This window comes from Leguminivora glycinivorella, chromosome 13 (genome assembly GCF_023078275.1).
Source record: "Leguminivora glycinivorella isolate SPB_JAAS2020 chromosome 13, LegGlyc_1.1, whole genome shotgun sequence".
NCBI classification, from domain to species: Eukaryota; Metazoa; Arthropoda; class Insecta; order Lepidoptera; family Tortricidae; genus Leguminivora; species Leguminivora glycinivorella.
In genome coordinates this window covers 7746663-7766239 of record NC_062983.1, presented here as the reverse complement: position 1 = coordinate 7766239, position 19577 = coordinate 7746663, and the positions used below count along the sequence as shown (strand labels likewise).

At 37.8% G+C, this 19577-nt stretch overlaps 1 protein-coding gene across 1 annotated transcript in view; it reads right to left on the bottom strand.

The window, feature by feature from the left end:
* Positions 1–8078: 8078 nt before the first annotated feature.
* LOC125232435 overlaps positions 8079–19577 on the bottom strand; it is a 34502-nt gene continuing 23003 nt past the window's right edge. Inside the window, exons 5-9 of the mRNA XM_048138093.1 lie at positions 16964–19400; positions 14843–14966; positions 10249–10427; positions 9531–9647; positions 8079–8629 (exon numbers count right to left, since the gene is read on the bottom strand). Coding sequence (XP_047994050.1) covers positions 8484–8629; positions 9531–9647; positions 10249–10427; positions 14843–14966; positions 16964–19400 — 3003 coding nt within the window. The 3' untranslated portion in view covers positions 8079–8483. The remainder of the gene's footprint in view (positions 8630–9530; positions 9648–10248; positions 10428–14842; positions 14967–16963; positions 19401–19577) is intronic.

Below are 19577 nucleotides of genomic sequence, written 5' to 3'. Positions count from 1 at the left end.
CGGTAGTAGTCGGTTGCATGATTTTCAAAATTTTGGCTTATCTTAGTTCGTTTTCACATTATCCCATCCGATATCGGATGTCGGGCCGATATCCCATACATTACAGGAGCCATCTTGGATTTTTTCCATTGAAATCCTTCCGACATCCGATATCGGATCATAATGTGAAAACGGACTTAAAGTTTTTACATTGAATATACTTAATTGGTGGCGGAAGAAAGAGGAGGCCTTTGCCCAGCAGTGGGACACAATTATAGGCTAGTAAAAAAAAAAAAACTTAATTATTATATGAAAACGTATTGAATGTGTAACTACTAAAAAGCAACCCAAGTTCACTTCCGATAAGAGAATTTTTCCTGTCCGATATCATAATATACAAATCTTTTTTCGTTTCCCAAATACCTAAATTGCGGTGTATTGGTGCACTTCTAATCAATTACAATCAATGTAACTTATCTTATGACTGAGTACCTACAGACAGTACCTAAGAACTTACAGTTTTATCTAACAACCCATTTAAAAAGTATACTGTGGGAAAGTGTGGGATAGACCCATTTAACTAGTTGAATATTACTGTAGATGTCGCTAGCTAGACCCTAGCTCTCGCTCTCTCTTTCTCTCATCTTAGCGTTTTGCACTTCTGATCCTAGGGTGACCTCTGTAGGCACAATACGGTACTTATACGGTGGAAATTCATACGGTAGAGAGCTTGTCTGTCGACCTAAGCCGTGAATTGAAGACTCAGTCGCAACACAACACGTTTTAACTTGTTTTGATATTGTTTTTTTATGATTGGTAAAAAAAATTTTGGTTTTGGGTTTATGGACTCAAGTAATGCTCAAGTAAAGCCTGTGTGCGTAGCCGAATGCAAAACGCTTCACGAAACGCTCACGAATCGTGAATCATTTGGGCATTCTACGTTCTATTCTATATGACTACGCGCCATATGGCGGAATTTCATTACAGCTATTATCTTCATATTAAACTGAACTGTCACCCCATACATCAGTATAGTATAACAGCGCCCTCCTGACAATAGTCTACGTGCGTAGCCAAATTCACAAACGCTCACCAAACGTTCACGAAACGAAACGCTCGTAGATATCTATCTCTATCGCTCTTGCGTATTGGCGCGACAGAGCCAGACTACCTTTCGCGGCGTTTCGTTTTCGTTTCGCGTCGTAGAAATGCCATTTGGCTACGGGGCCAGGCTTTACCTAAATACTGACTTATGATATCGAAGTTATCGTTAATATCCGTAAACAAGTTAACATCGCACCGACATAATTGTGGCTTGTGTCAATGTTTGACATTTGTTTGGCTTGGTTTTGTTAATATTGAGCGAACCACTGACATCACTAGACCATTAGGAACAGAGAACACAATTTAACTTTCAAATTTTTATTTACCTACTTCAAGGGGCTACCTAATGATTCTCCGACAATTTTTTAGCCGATTATTGATTCGCCGACAACGATTCGCCGAATGTTATTTAGCCGAATAATCAAACTGTCGCTGTCACTTTTGGTCGAACAACGTTACGTAGAATCTTGGTTCGCATACAGTTCAGTTCGCTTCTGTGCAAATTATCTGAATTATTATTGGACATTTTTCATTTAGCTAAGTAATATTTTCGTTTAGGCCACGTTTTGTCGAATAACGTTTCACATTTTATACATTGTTAAAATATTTTCGAATTAATGAATTATCGCTGTTATAAAAAAAAATTCCACTTAATAGACACTTTTTTTTCTTAATCAATGTATAATGTGAAAAACATTTCGTTGCGGTAATAATTTACATACACTGGCAACATTATGTTAGAAATAAAAATTTTAAAATTAAAAATTTGGTGAGTTGAAAACAACAATACATAATTTACTAAAATTAATCCTTAGAATCAGAACATGATGATTAATATAAATAAGTAGTTGAAAGAAATGTGAGTTATCTATAAACAATCTAACAACTACATATTTGAATCTGCAGAACAGTTTGTACGCAAGTTCCAGCCAACTCACCAAAAAAAAAACAAATGATCACTCGACCAATTGTGTTTCGACCAATTTTTTGTCGGCCAATTTTTACAATTACTAAATGATTATTCGACGAAAAGTAAATCGGCGTATCAAATTTCTACTTACCGACTCCGTTTACGAACGAATATTATGCGAAATGAGAATCTTCCAATCGTTATTCGGCCAAAAAAGACGTCGGCGAATCGTTGTCGGCGTACCGAAAATCGGCGTATTTTATTTCGGAATATCAATCGGGCACCACTTCAAGGATATTTATTTATATAGGATTTACATACTTCATACTAAGAATCGTACCTCGATTTTTTAGCGCCACCTATTAAATACTATCATAACTAAACTAATGATGCCTACAAATTTATTTCTTTCAAAATGTGTATTGACGTGATATCATGATTTTAAAATAAAGAAATATGTCATTTGTTCTTATAAAACATAAAAACACGCAAAAATATTTCAGATACCTATTTCAAAAGCCTAAAAGGCCCATACATTTCTGGTGCTGCCCTTATTTTAAAGCCAAGAGGATCGAGTTTTATAGAGAGTTACTGTCAAAGTATAAAATGTGTAATCACAGTGCATAGACTGCCATCTCTCGACACAGGCTTAAAACTTTTAAACCTTAATTTTGACAATTTGGCCCATATTCTTAGCTTGATATGTGTTAAAATGTCAAATATTAGTATTAGCGCCATCTAGCTGAGCGTCCCCCAAAGATGTAACGCCATCTAGGTCACCGTACCCTTTTCTCTATGGTTCTGATGAGGTACGTTTTTTTCTTAGACTTTATATGTCTATACGGAGTTACATGTCTTTGTTTTAAAGGCACTTCCATATTAAATTGTATGGTGTCAATTTAGTTCCAACGGCCGCTACTAGCGCTAACGACAGGCATGACTATAATATAACGTGTAGGTATTTGTGCAATCAGCGCCACTCTATCACACACGTTGCGAATAGGTAAGTGCGAAATGTTAATTAAACTACGAGTACCTATACAGTCGATGCATAGAAAAAGTCCATAAAATGACAATTCTACTATAGTCATTTGTTTTACAAGGGGGCAAAGTTGTTGTTTAACCGCACGTGCCAATATTGAATTCGAGCAAGCGAAAGATTCCAATATTAAAGCGCGAGCGTAGCGAGTGGTTCAACAAGTGGAATCTTGAGCGTTGCGAGGGTTTCAAAGCATGAAGGTTTAACAAACTTTGCCGCCGAGTGGAACAATTTTTTTCACCACACCAACACGAACAAAATACTGACTATAAAACATCAAACTAAATCAAATCTATCAATTTATTGAATATTTATAATTCAAAATCATCATTTATGGGTAATTTCTACCGCCAGCTCAAATTATCAAGTTAAAATTTGTATGAAATTACTTTGCACTCTTGTAGATAAAATGCAATTTTGCTATCTGTTTTCGAATAGCCAACGTAAGCCTTTATCAGTTGGTGTGGTGAAAAATATGTTAAACATTTTCGTGACTAATTTGATAAGTAGGTACTTAGTCTTTGGTGCCACATGCTTGAGCATTTATTTAGTGACACCACTCAATTCTTTCTAAAGCCTGGCCAGAAATATATAACTACGCGCCATGTTGCGGAATTTTATTAGAACTATTTTCTTCATACTATACTGAACTGTCACCCATACATCCGAATAACAGCGCCCTCCTTACAATAGTCATATACTTCTGGTCAGGCTTTAATTTACGACTTTGTTTATCGCGATGGGTTTTCATTGTTTCGTATTTTCCCATGCGTCACTGAAATACTTTGAAATTCAAATAAAATACTGTCCCTGCAAGAGTTCTAAGGAATGCGGAGACGAACATAATTATCGTCACTACTTTGAAAAAATCTCGTATCTCACACGCTGCTCCTCAAAGTTAAATTAAAACGCAGTAAGTCTATATGCATTCCATACATACTTACTACAATTTTCTTTTCATTGACAGACGAAGATACAAGTTTTTTTTAAAGTAGTGACGATATATCTAATTGCGATAAATTGAAACACGACTAAAGGGAGTGTTTTAAATCGACATGAGTTACGAACTTTCTCTTCGCACATGTATCGTAAGATGTTTTTAAACCCCGACGCAAAAACAACGGGCTGTTACAAGTTTGACGTGTGAGCCTGTCTGTCTGGTTGTCTGTTTGTCTGTGGCGTCGTAGCTCCCGGACGGATGAACCGATTTAGATTAAGCTGAGTAAGTCGGGAGTGTTCTTAGCCATATTTCATAAAAATCGGTCCACTATGTCGGGGCTTTTTTTAACCGACTTCAAAAAAAGGAGGAGGTTCTCAATTCGACAGATTTTTTTTTTTTTTTTTTAAATTGTGTGGTTATTGTTTTAGTAGGTACATAATTAAGGCGCTCTGAAGTTTGACCCTGACAAGAAATATTCTACTTTGCCAACTAGTGCGAAAAAGAAACCTTATGTACTTACTGAACATAGTTTTGTTAAGGACATCAGACCGTCAGGGAGATAAAAACAAATTACAATAAAAAAACCGTATATTACGAGATTCATAATTACCAGTATACAAAATTTGTATCTTAAATAACTTACTTTAACATTATAATGCTTATACAATACACCCGCGACAATTAATATGTTACTTTGTATAAAATAATCGTATCCAGTTTGGCGAAAAAGAGTAGAAGTGAAACACTGTTCTCATACAAAAGTGACTCAATAGTTGCCACATGCCAAAGATGATAGAGTATTATAGAGAGTTACTGTCAAAGTAAAATGTGTAATCACAGTGCATAGACTGCCATCTCTCGACACAAGCTTAAAACTTTTGAACCTCAGTTTTGACAATTTGACCCATATTGTTAGCTTGATACCTGTGTTCAAATGTCAAATATTAATATGAGTGCTATTTAGGCCACCGTACCTTTTTCTTTAGGGCTTTGAGGTACGTTTTTTTCTTAGACTTCATCCGTCTATACTGCGTTATAAAATATATGTCTTTGCGATATTATTTTCAACTCTTTTTCGCCAAGCTGTGCAGTAATGAGGAGGCACACTGAAATTTTATCCCACCAGGCGGCGCCTGTGCAAGTGCCTAGGCATGTTACTGTCATTTATATATGTGAGAGAGAGAGAGAGAGAGATAAATAACGTCATCTTCACGCTCTCATGTATGAAATTTTTATCTGTGCAATGGACTAATAAGGTGGTGCCATCTGTCATAACCTTTGAGTGTGCCTCCTCATTGCTCTTGAGTGTAAACAAACTGCAGTCATCATAATAAAATTCATAACTATCATAAGTTATATGTTTCTTGTTTAAATAGTTAGGTACGCATTTATATCACAAGATATTGGTTACAAGAGTTTTATATGAGGACTGAGGACAATATAAAAATACCGATATTCGGTGCCTAAGTATCTTTAAAATATAAGGCATAGAAATTGAATTACAAAATAAACACTTAGTGACATGTTTTTCGACTAGCAAAGATTTAAAATCATAAGAAAGCATAAGATCATTTTCTTCCGAATTTATATTCCGATTCCGAATCAAAGAATAAAGTAAGTAGATATTTCAATAAGTAGACAAGTAGGTAATGATAAATTAAATGAAGTAAGATTTCGGAAGACTGAGTTGACTGTTCTAGATCATCAACCTAACACCAAACAGTGACGTCATTTATTTAAAGTCACATACAGGTCGAACGCGATTAATTGTGGTGGTCGTGGTCAAACGTCTAACTACTCATACTAAAAAAAAAACATTATTTTACCTTTTTTCCCAACGTTTCGGCCAGGTTATGAGGTATATGTTATATTAGCCAAACAAAGCGCAGCGTTCAAGAGAGGGTGAAGGAACACATAGCTGCAATTAAAAGTCGCCATATACACAAATCTGCAATCGCCGAGCACTTGCTTACTGCGGAAACGAATCACTGGATTGAGCTACACAAATCCATAGTTCTTTCCACCGAGCGACACTATTATCCCCGGATTGTGAGGGAGGCAATCGAAATTAAAAAATATCCTAAAAACTTTAACAGGGAAGACGGGTATAGATTATCGCCAACATGGGGACCAGTGATTCAAATGTTCAAACCAAAAGATCTATCTTCGGTCTGTGTGTCGTGCAGTGGGAAATAAACATTAACTAAAAGCGGGTAGATTATATTTATTTGTCTACCCCGAACATTTATATAAATTTATATCGGGTAGTTTTGTGGTGTTTACATCTCCGGTGACACTTTGCTGGGACGTCAGTCTTCCGCGACCGACGACCGACCGACGCGAGGAAAAAAAGATAAAATAATGTTAATTAATCGCGTTCGACCTGTATGTGACTTTAAATATGTGTACAAAGCGCGAGAACTTAAAGTGTTATAGTGACGTCATTCTTAAGTCTTCTTTATTTTTGGCATTATCTTTCTAAAAATTAAACAAGTGAGCGTCTAATGCGACACTATTTTGAGTATGATAAAATGTTATAATAGGCACAAATTATTAGTCATAATAGCAACTAGACTGTGACGTCTGTCACCCTCTTTGATAAAGAATATGAAACTATTCACCTATAATAGGCGTAACAACATTGCTTTAAATCTTATTTTATTGAGAATCTTACCTCTTAGCGAAATGAATTATATTATTGTAACATTTTATAATTCACAGTGTATGAATTATTTGTGAATATATTGACTTAATTAGGTACATCTTATTGTGATTTGTCGAGTTTAATGCTTTCACTGTCCTAAACTGAACTTTCAGTATTACCAAAGAGGATTAAGTATTATAGAGTTACTGTCAAAGTAAACTGTGTAATCACAGTGCATAGACTGCCATCTCTTGACACAGGTTTAAAACTTTTGAACCTCAGTTTTGACAATTTGGCCCATATTCTTAGCTTAGTATGTGTTAAAATGTCAAATATTAATATTAGCGCCATCTAGCTGAGCGTACCCCAAATGTGTAACGCCATCTAGGCCACCGTTCCTTTTTCTGTATGGTACTGAGGTACGTTTTTTTTTATTCTTTATCTGTCTATACGGAGTTATATATGTCTTTGGTATTACGAATGAAGCAGCTTCGTCGAACAGAGAAATAGTATACACACCTTGGCCAGTAAATAATGAAGATCACAGTCATGTTTTTTGATTTCTTTAAATTACATGTGATATCAGAAATTTATTACTTGACTGGTAGGTATGTAATCTACTATACTATTATGTATAAAGGTTAGACAACAGCGCTGTTCATCTTGATGCCACGTTTATCGTCTTCACGATACTCTGTACTCTTTGTAGTTCCCCTTTTTAACCCCCGACGCAAAAACGAAGGGGTGTTATAAGTTTGACGTGTCTGTCTGTCTGTCTGTGTGTGTGTCTGTCTGTGGCATCGTAGCTCCCGAACGGATGAACCGATTTAGATTTAGTTTTTTTGTCTGAAAGCTGAGTTAGTCGGGAGTGTTCTTAGCCATGTTTCATGAAAATCGGTCCACTATGTCGCGGTCGGGGGTTTTTTCAAAATTTTAATTTTGTGGTTAGGTTATCACCCACATCCTGTGTCCCAGTGTTTTACTGTCCAGTACAATAGTGTTCTATAAGGCTGATAGTTCACTATCATATTTTTATTATAGAAATATGATCATAGACAACATGACGTGCAGGTTACGCAGTGTCTACTCAAGACACTTGTACGATCTTCAATTGTTTCACATGGACGCCTCACGCCCGGCCCCATTGCACGGCCAATATGAGCGTGAAGGGACTTACACACTCAGTAGAGTTGTGCCTGCTCGTTCACTGAAAAGATAGCTCCTAACTAGTACGATCTCCAAAGTGTACTAGTTCGTTCTTAGTACAATAGTACACCGAGAGAGCGAGAGACAAATTGTGCATATGGCGTACAGTAACGCTCGCTCGTACTAGCCGAGAGACTAGTGATCGGCCGTTTCGCGCTCTCGGTCCGAGTCAGTCGGTTTTAGTTCGGTTGCGGTCGGATCACACGGATCGCTTTGCTGTCATTGTCTTTCCTCGGCTCTTTGCTCCTTTCGCTCCCATTCTATTGCGCGTGTGTGAGTGTACTAGATGTCCTAGAGAGCAGAATCATTTGGGAGTAGTTCGGTCTAGTACATTGAAGGGAATCGTGTCTTTTGTACTATTAGTACATGTCCTACACAAACCTAACAGGCTTACACCAAGGGTAGGTTGCACCAAATCGTCTCTCAGAGCTAAAGCGTTCCTTTAATTTTATTGTTGAAGTTGATGTGTCTGTTAAATGTGGTTGATGCAACTGGCCCTAAGGCCGATAGTCCATTATCATAAGTTTATCATAGAAATATGATCATAGGTCTGTATGCCTCCCTTTTTCTCCAACGTGAAGAAAAAGGACGGTATGTTGCCTATGATCATATTTCTAATGATTAGTGGACTAAGAGAGAGTAATTACTATATTAATAAAGGTTAGACAACAGCGCTGCTGGCCATCATATTTACGCCACACGTGCCGTCTCCGCGGTATACGCGATAGTATCCTTGTTCACCCCATCCTGGGCCCCACGAGTTCTTTACTATCCAGTAGGGTAGATGTTTGTGGAAGAGCGGGTACTCTGAAATTGTAAGGTTGCTTAGTTAGCATTATACGCCTAATAACATAAAAATACTTATTGCTGAGTCGGTTAGACAAACATTTTTGTCAAAAACACTGTTACTACCATTACATTAAAAACATTGGGACTAAGTAGGTACCTACTATATGGGTATTACAGCCCTATGTCCAACTATGACCTAGGTACTTGGGGCTACACACAGCGCCTTGCCCGGATGTGATATAGTATGAATTTTCTGAGATGATTTTTTGGCTCTTGCCGTAATCTGTTAAACAAAAGCCTTTGTTTCTATTATTCACGGCGGCTAGCTCCCGTTTCCACAGCACGTGCTAAAGTCTCAGTGTAGTTAAAAAGCAACTATCATGATGGTAATAAGGTTCAAATCCATAAAAAGCCCTTTCGGAGATAACACGTTTTGTCATCTTCAAAAAAAGTTACCTGCGTACTGTAAACTGTTTCATAAATTTGAACTTAATTTTTTTTTAAGCGATCACGTATATGAATCGTGGGCGCAGTCACGCACACATGCATATCTCGTTGCATACATATGCAACAAAATACATTCGGACCTACCCTACCCTATTCCAGTATCACCAAGCCTACTCTATTCGAAATCAAGTTTTCTGTCATTATTGGTTGCTGAGATACGGGTTCAATGGACGATGGGCTAGCAACATTTCACTACAATAACACAATTCTGTTTTCGCTCAATTTGCTAAGAGTGGCACCCGATACTAAATCAGTTTCATGTGCCGTGCCTAGCCCTTTCTGAATGCGATATGCACATATTATTATGTATGTATATTTTTTTATTTCACAAAACACATCACGAGTTAAATCTTCGCCAAACTGCACAGCAGTATGTATGTAAGTAAATTAGTATAATGAAAATGTGTGTTACCTTTGATTCCGAAGCCGACAATAAGTACTCCATGATCCAAGTTCTTGGGACTGCATAGTGCCTTCCACGGATGTGACACGCCTCCGACGTAGAATTGCATAGCGTTAGCATTTATGCCTGCAAATATTAATTAGATTTTAAATAAAAGTTATTGTTTTAGGATTGACTGCTTTAAGTAACACAAAGCTGATAAATATGGCCTATTCCTGTTTGCACCACCCAACCGTGCAGGCTAGTACCGACTCCAAATTTAATTGATTTGTTTATAATTTGGATGTTTAGATTATTGCAATCCGATAAGAAATCTGAATTCAAAGGTTTATTATTTTTTGCTTTTTAGTTTCTCCGTGTTTTGTAACGCGCTCATTTTTGAAGGCGGTTTTATTTTTTGTTAAAAAGTTTATTTATTTGTTGATTTTTAGTGGTTCCTATTGATATTTTATGTATCAGTCCGAATATATGTACAGTAGTGAAAGAATTATCCTTTAACTCCTAACCATTGAGGAGTTGACCTTCCATCATCAGCTCAGCCACATAAAGTTATCACCATCAGGCGTAAATACTGGTGTACCTTTGAAAAATACACTAGAAACATTACATGTGCCTATAACATTTGAGGAGTTCCCTCGATTTCTCCAAGATCCCATCATCAGACCCCGACTTGGTGCCAATGGGACCATCTCGGGGTTATACCTGATCGGCGTCCTCGTGTACTTACCGATAGAAATAGGTCCGTTAGCGACCAGCCACTGCGCCATTTCCGTCTCATTCGATGATATGTTGACGGCGCCACTGATCTGAACCCTGGACAGAGTCTTGTTGAACACGCATTTATCGTCAGCTCCTTCGTAGGGGTAGTCGGTTTCCAACTCTAGTCCGCCTAGCTCTTCTATGGCTCTGAAAAAAGAGAATAAAAGTTTTTTATTAAAAATTTGTAGTCCTGGCGTACTTGTACCAGTACAAATTGTATGCGAGCTTTGAACTCTTAGAAAAATAAAAGAAAATTCCAAATCCAAAATCGGAAAAATTGGCTAAGAGAGGAGGAATTACGCGGCTATGCTGCTGAGTATATAACACATAGCCACTATCAAAACAAAACTAGGACAATTAGTAAACAAAGCCAAAAATGCCTTAAAGGAAATGCTGAAATACCTTAAATACATAATCCAATACAACAAACAAACCAAAACTATGCCCGTTATCCTGTTTACAAACGGATTTACGGCTGTTTCCAATTTTGCGATAACATTGGCCTTGAGTAATAACAATAACAAATACGGCATATTTCAGTACCATGCAATTTTATTATTGTTGTGGTCATTTGTTTTCCTGCAATGTAGTTGTCGGTACCTATTCAGTGGCGGGGCGTCGATATAACTCGATTCCCTACGGGTTCCCTAAAAGTCTCCAGTATCTGTCTGTAGAAGTTCATACAAAACAGATCTCGAAAACCCCCCGGCGTTATCAACGAAAATTTTGACGCCACGCCACTGGTACCTAACGACAATTCTTCGGGACAAGAAAGGAATTCTTTACCTTACCATACTTAGGATCGGTTGCACCAAACCGTCTGGCACCGTTAAAGCGTTCGTTAAATTTTATTGTATGAGAAGTTCCATAGAAATCTGCTGAGTGACGATGATGTGTCTGTCAAATGTGGTTGGTGCAACTGGCCCTTAATCATACAGACAGAGTTGTAAGAATATCATGCACGAGAAACCTCGTGTACCAGTAGTTATATATTCAGGCTAGTGACTCCTTGCCATAAGGTAGACCAGTTTTTAGGGTTCCGTAGTCAACTAGGAACCCTTATAGTTTCGCCATGTCTGTCTGTCCGTCCGTCCGTCCGTCCGTCCGTCCGTCCGTCCGTCCGTCCGTCCGTCCGTCCGTCCGTCCGTCCGTCCGTCCGTCCGTCCGTCCGTCCGTCCGTCCGTCCGCGGATAATCTCAGTAACCGTAAGCACTAGAAAGCTGAAATTTGGTACCAATATGTATATCAATCACGCCAACAAAGTGCAAAAATAAAAAATGGAAAAAAATGTTTTATTAGGGTACCCCCCCTACATGTAAAGTGGGGGCTGATATTTTTTTTCATTCTAACCCCAACGTGTGATATATTGTTGGATAGGTATTTAAAAATGAATAAGGGTTTACTAAGATCGTTTTTTGATAATGTTAATATTTTCGGAAATAATCGCTCCTAAAGGAAAAAAAGTGCGTCCCCCCCCCTCTAACTTTTGAACCATATGTTTAAAAAATATGAAAAAAATCATAAAAGTAGAACTTTATAAAGACTTTCTAGGAAAATTATTTTGAACTTGATAGGTTCAGTAGTTTTTGAGAAAAATACGAAAACTACGGAACCCTACACTGAGCGTGGCCCGACACGCTCTTGGCCGGTTTTTTTTTAAATATTATAGGACATTCTTACACAGATTGACTGAGTCACACGTTAAGCTCAAGGTGGCTTGTGTTGCAGGTACTCAGACAACGATATATATAATATACAAATACTTATATACATGGAAAACATCCATGACTCAGGAACAAATATCTGTGCTCATCACACAAATAAATGCCCTTACCGGGATTCGAACCCGGGACCGCGGCGTAGCATGCAGGGTCACTTCCGCGCTAGGCCAGACCGGTCGTCAAATTACCTGCGAGTCAAGTCAAGATGTCAACTTTAGCCAGTCTTCTCCGAGACCACGGCGACAAAGCCGATCTCAAAATGTAGGAATTCATTTATGAAACTGAATTATACGCGATTCATCATTTGCCTGTCCTTATCCCAGTTATTTGGGGTCGGCGCATCATAAGGGACTATCTACACACAGGCGCGCGCCTCAAGCTACGCGAGCGTGGCACCGCGTCGCTTGGGGCGCGTCTTACGTCTTTCCTATACAAAATGTACTGAGGAGACGTTTTTTAAATTACACTCAGGCGGCGCGGCGCTGACGTCCGTTCCGCGTCTTACGCTGTGCGTTGCGTGTGGGTTGTCGCTATTAAATCCTCTTCCATACTTCTCTATCTCCCGTTATCTCATCATTCACTTATATCATCTTTCACACAATCCATCCACTTAAATTATACGCGATTATTTTTCTTTATTAAAAAAGTAAACAGCAGAATATTATGTTCAAAGTAATACCAGACCACAATAAATACGACACGATACAATATCGATAATGAACAAGCATTAAATTTCAATTACATGTAATATTAATAATCGCTGCAACGCTTAATTTAGTAACTCATTAGACTCGACATTAATTTAAAATACGATGAAAACTTATCGCTGTATCGATTTTAATTCCAGTTTAATTTATTATTGTAGATAATCATGATATACCTTCATCCTACATAATATGTGGCTCGTGAAGAGTGGGACAGCTGAAAATTAAATTCTATTGCATTTACTATTCTATATTTATTTCGTTTTGGGCCACTTTTTAAGATAATACGATTTTGACACGACTTAACAATATAAAGGTTGTTTAGGCACTGGTCCCACCGCGAGGTAGTAAACTATGAGATACCTATAAAAACGAATAAAATATAATCACTCCCGTGTAAATAAAAGAGACACGGCGATGTTTATAGTTACTCGCCCAGCGGTGAGCTATCAATATCGCCGTGTCTCTTTTATTTGCACGGGAGTGCTTATCTTGGGACCAGTGACTTAGACACGCCTCCCTGCTACCTAAAGGAAAATGTCAGGCAAAATTGTACAATCTTTATTAATGCATATAGTCCTTGTAAAGTGTAAACATGACCGAGTCATGCGTGTCTACAACTCTACAAGAACAATAGCGTAGGTAGGAGAACCTACACGACACATATACACTCATAGTCGAAGAGCTGGCCTCGAAAAAGTGTGCAATTCATAGAGCAAAGAAACCACCCTAGTTTAATATGTGTACTTTGCTTACTAGATCTGCGTAGCCAACGTGCGCGATTACGCTTTGTAGTCTGTAGGGATGAAAAGGCCCTGGCAAAATAATAGGGTTTACTTAAGCGATAGAGTAAAGAATACGTATTGTCGTAGCGCAAGCGATTGTGAATTTGCGTGTATTCCTATATTGTGTTTTTTTTTTAATTTTTTGATAGTGTTTTTCTGTTTCTGTGTGAAAGTAAAAAATATTGTAACAAATAAACTACAAAGGTTTACTGGCGTGTAGAGTAAGCAGGTAAATATTGTTTATTGTCTCAATAACATGTAACTTGTAAGAAATTAAACAGAAGATTATCCTTTATTTATGATATTGACAGCAAACGAGCAGACGAGCCGCCTGATGGGAAGCAGTCGTCGTCGCTCATGAACACAAACAACATCAGGGGAGCCAGTTATGCGTGGCCGTGCTTTTAGAACCCTAAATACCTTTCTGAAGATAAACTTTTTTACGAGTCCAGCTCTCTGACTATCTTTCTTACTGTTATGATGACTTAATGATCCGTAGTTTTCTCATAGTGAGAACATCTTTGTTAGCATTCCTAGAAAATTATGATTTTACTGGCGACACAAACGTATTTGTGTGTTCAATGGAAATTATTCGCTGAATTAATTTTAGATCATGATTGAATATCACTAGAGGGACTTTTTGTGATACTCATGCCTCATACGTAAATCGAATGTCCCTCATGGAGTCAATGATGTGGAGTTTAGTGACTTCAGTAGTTTTTACTAACTAACTAACTATTGTGGCTCAGTGATCCAAAGTGAATCTTGGCCTCCGAAACGAGATATTGCCACCTGTCCCGATCCTGCGCAGCCTCTTGCCAGTCACTGACTTGAAGCCGACGCAGATCCGCCACCACACTGTCCTCCCAGCGGTACCTGGGTCGACCCGCCGGGCGGCCACCAGCCGGTCGACCCAAGAACGCTCTCTTGACAGCCCGATTGTCTCCCATTTTGAGTATAAGTACATATACTTTGTGTAATACAAAGTGTATGTATATATAAGATATACTTTGTGTAGTACGAAGTAAGTATTATGTATTTATAGACGTAACGTAAATACGGCTAAAGTTCAATTTTAATTTTAACACTTCGGTGACGTGGCATCTTAAGTAGTGAAAGCGTTTGTATTTGAGACGGCGATGAGAATATACAATCCCAACATTTCGAATGCTAAAACGTTTGTGATCAATAGGAGACCGAGTAAACAACTAAATTTATAATTTTGATTATATTACTGATTTGATTACGAAGTTGGCCCCGTTGACGACATCAATTTAAACTAGAATAATATTTGCAAATAGACACAAGTCTGTTTAAAACTTTTAACTACGTCAACTATCATAATCACTCACCTGTAAGCGTTGTCCATCAGGCCGCCATTGCAGCCCTGGTCTGTCTTGTCACAGTCCACCAGCTCTTGCTCCGACAAGGATACCAGCTTGCCCGAGGAAAGTTTCCATTGGCCTTCGACGTTTCCTGTACAACATTTATTTATTTATTTACAACAACGATACAACTACCATTACAGTTACCTAATACGATAGTGTAGCAATCTTAACCTAATTCTATTATACAATTATCCTAATTAGCATAACACAATACAAACATGTACAGATGTAGCGCGAAAAGGGTTTTCTTCGTATTTTTCCGGAAACGTTCATACTCGTATTTGTCATGCTAGTTCAATCAACGTCAGTACGTCTTGTACTGAGACTGACTGAAATAACATGACACGTTCGTACGTTTCCGTTAAAATACGAAGGCAAATCTTTTCGCACTACTATACCCGATTATTACTTACACTACACTATTTACTCGAGATCTAAGACCAAGCGAAAGTACCTATACAAGAAAGAATAATGTGACAGACGGACAGAGTCGCACCATAAGGGTTCCTTTTGGGGTGTGTAATGATTGGTATAACATTTTTTGGTATAGTAACATTTGATATAACAACATTTGGTATATTTTTAAAAGATATAATCACTCATTTGACATAATTAACATTTGGTATAACCACAAAAGATCTACTTTTATTTTGTATAATCATTATTTCGTATAACATTTATTTAAAATAACCGCTATATGGTATAACTATCTATTGATATACGACTAGTATAATATAACTAGCAAACAGTATAAAACATTTCATGAATTAATTTTATTCTTTTTTTAAGGGATCACAGTTCTAACCTAACCTAACCTACTTTTCTGACAGTAGATGTGTTTAAGGGTCACAATTCTAACCTAACCTAACCTATTTTTCTGGTAGCAGCGCGTTGTGTGTAGGGGGCACAGTTCTAAGCTAATCTACCTTTCTGGTAAATGATGGATCGAATTTATTGTACAATTTTTTTTATTCTAACTGTGCTTTAGAAAGAATTAATTTGTGTTATACAATTTATTTATTATCGGAAATAAGCATTATACTAAAAGTATGTTATAATAAATGTTTTTCGAAAAAATGATCATTATATTAAATAATAATTATACAATTTCTTAGTATATTATTTGTTGTTATATGATTCAATAATTATATCAAATGATCGTTATAATGACTAAAAATATATCAAATAAAGTTATATCGATCGATACGCACCCTTCCTTTTGTACCTTTTTGGTACGAAACCCTAAAAATGGGATGAGGAAATTTTGCCATTTTCTTTTTTTCTATTTTTTTATGTATTCTTAGACAAAAAGTAAATTTTATTTATAAAACTGGCACTTAAAATGATTTTCTACGTTTTTTTTCTAAAAACCTCATTTTTGAAAGGCTTTACTTCTCATTTTTTGACATCGCCGTCAAGAAAATCTTTTGTGCTAAGGAACAACAAGAAATAGTACATTACATCAGAGGCCGGGAAAATGAGGATTTCCGGCCAAGTGGGTATATACGGCCGAGCGAGCGTGCGAGCGAGGCCGGATAGGGATACGAGGCCGGGAATCCGTTTTCACGCCGAGGCATGTATAGTGCTTTTCTCAAACATACAATGAAATAAAAAAAAAATGCTCTAAAGGACAATATTTTATAAAAAAAAAGTTACTTTGCAGGCCTAGGCCTAAAAAATAATATGAAATCCCTTTACAGTCCTCTCGAGTTCTTGCGCCCAAAAAGCGATACTTCCCAGCCCATTTTAAGGAACGTAAAGACAATATTTCATTGCATGTTTGAGAAAATACTTTTTTTCATTTGTTAATAACTCTGAAACTAGGGGAAATCCAGAAAAGTTTATATGGCATTTTAGTCTTAAGCTGAGTATAGACCAGCAAGTTATTGCTGCAAGTTTTAAGACGCAACTATAGGAAAGAGTGAGTGGCAAATATCTGCATCTCTTTCTTGCATATACTTCTGTCTCAAAACTTGCAGCAATAACTTGCACGTCTAAACTCAGCTTTATAATGGGATCGGGAATACGCTGTTAAAACTATTCCGTTTCCTCGCGGGCACCTTGTATAATGAAACGGCATCTCACCTGTGACGCTGAAAGCCCAGCAGCTGCCGCATTGTCCCTGGTCCTTGACCTCCGTGACGGCGCCCTGTTCACGCCAGTCAAACGACTGCGGTAACTCCACATTCGGTATCTCCGCCTTTATCATCGGAATGTTGTTCTCAATCTTCAAGCTCGTATTCAATCCCAAATACTTGCTGCTAAACTCTTCGGCAGTCAAGTCGGAGAACTTAGTGATTGCGTACCTCGCTGATCCTCTCTCGTGGATGTTCATCTCGTGAACCTTTCTCACGTTATCTCTAAATATCTTGAACCTTCTCGACATTTCTTTGTGATCGTCCATATAATCAGGCCTATATGTAGCTAGGAAATTTGCGAAAAGGTGTTCAGCTTGCATTTTGTGATATATTTCAGCGGTCTCGCTTTCTTGATAATCGCAAACAACGCGGAAATTTGGAGGGTGGTCCGTCCAAGGCCTTATCCACACATTAACGCGGCAGAACTTATTATTTTCGTATCCATCAACAAGCCTGCAGTCTGTCCTAAGACTTAACGCGGGACAATCGGTAGCGCCAACCTCCATTTTTAGCCTATAGTGAATCCCAGCTATCATTTGCTTCTGTAAAGAAAATATCCTAACAACGCGAAGTCTCTTATTGTGAGGATATTTAGCTTCTATGTGTTTTAAAGCTTCGTTTGCAATGCGATTAGCCGGATCAGAATTTTCGAATTCCATTTGAGATTCTAACGGGGTCTCATCGTCTTCGCAAGATACTTCAATGTTTCTACCGTTTTCAACATACAGCCTTTCGAAGACATGGGATATACAATGCCTTATTGGGAGGTGCTCGAGTAATTCACAATTACTTATATTTTTGACATACTCATATTTTAAACAAGATGAATATCCAACTTCGAAATCTATTACGGTCTCTCGTCCTCTTGTGATTTTAGTGGAGTAACTATTGATTTTCAATACCCTCTGTTTATATTTATGCAGCGAAGATGTTTCAAGTTTTTCCACTGACTCGTCAACTAGTTGAGCAATTATAGTATCCTCGGTATTCGATTTTGCTGGGCCAAAGGTGACATCCCGTCGTTCCCTGTGAGTTATAGAGCACGTAGCTCTAATATCTTTGATGTCCTTGCTGTTGGGCGAAAGGTATATCTTAGATTCGCACGACGTAGCTGGTGTAGTTGAATCTACAAAGCATAGTTGACGTTGCTTAAACACATCTACGTCTTTAGTACAATTAGTCCTCAGAACAACAAAATTCAACTTAATGGGGAATCTGGTGCTCAGTGCTGGTATTACGTATGGATCTCCTTGGTGGACTAATTTGAATTTTACTTTTGGTGATTCTTCAAGCTTTCGCAACGAGGCCGCGATCAGTTTAGATGTTTCGAACCCAGACACTGACGCAAAGTCTTTATCGTCGTCGCAAACGACAACCACGTGGCGAACAACCATTTCCTCATTTACAGAGGGCCATAGCCTGACGTGACACAGTCTGTGCGCTAAACCTTCGATCTCGTCGCACTGAGCAATATCTACTCGCTCTATTTGATGACGCACACAGAATGTCTTAGCCGTTTCTATGTACATACGTATCATCCGTGCACCCATCTGATTAGAGACATCAAGAGAATGAATTGTAATTAATTTCTGCAAATTTTGAGTATCACTGCGTTGATTAAGATGATGAAGAGCACGATTGGCATAGTAATATTTCATTTCATCATCCATGTAATTATCGTCATCGTCGCCAGTTACGTCTCGTCGGTATCTGCCCGTGTGCTTTACATCCAGATCCGTATGTTTTAAATCTGTGTGTTTTACTTCCAGGCCTGGTATTTCATCATCCCAATCTGGCACCTCTAACTTAGTACTTTTAACATTTGTACACGACACTTTTATATGTTTAAAGTTTATCCATGTCCGCTCCCGTACAATCGATTTGCATTGTAATAAAACTTCTGGTTGCGTTATCTGACAGTCATCCACGTCTTTTTCATCAACAGTTAGGCATTTTGTGGGCGACGCATGAAATTCAATAGTTGTCACGACACCGTCACTAATTTGCTCATAGGATTTTCCAATACTCCTTATTTTATGTTTATATTTTGTGTTGGACTGTCGTTCATACGTTTCCAGTACCTCTTGAGCAAGCTTTTTTAAATTTTTATTCGTGTTTTCTTGCCGTGGATGTACTAATTGTTGCTTTTCACGATCATTATTTTCTTCTTCTGATTTAACATCTTCAACTTTGTTATCATCATCATCATTTTTACACACGACATCAAATTCCATTAATTTCGTCAAAGGCCGGGACCAGATTTGAGCATGACAAGATAGAAGAGTGTCGTTTCGTGAGGTACAATTCTCTGGATTAACCTCATTTAATGCACATGAAGTAGGAACTGCGGTGTAATCCATTTCGTAGACTATGCCGTTGTCTACCTAGTGATTACAACAAAACACAATGAAGACAAAATAGTATAAAAACAATGTAAACCAAAGGTAAAACATATAGATACTTTTAATTTTGAAGTCACGTGCAACTTTAAACGAATTGATACATTAATATCATGCATAATAAATTTGGTAATATAGTGATGATATAAAATAAACTATCGC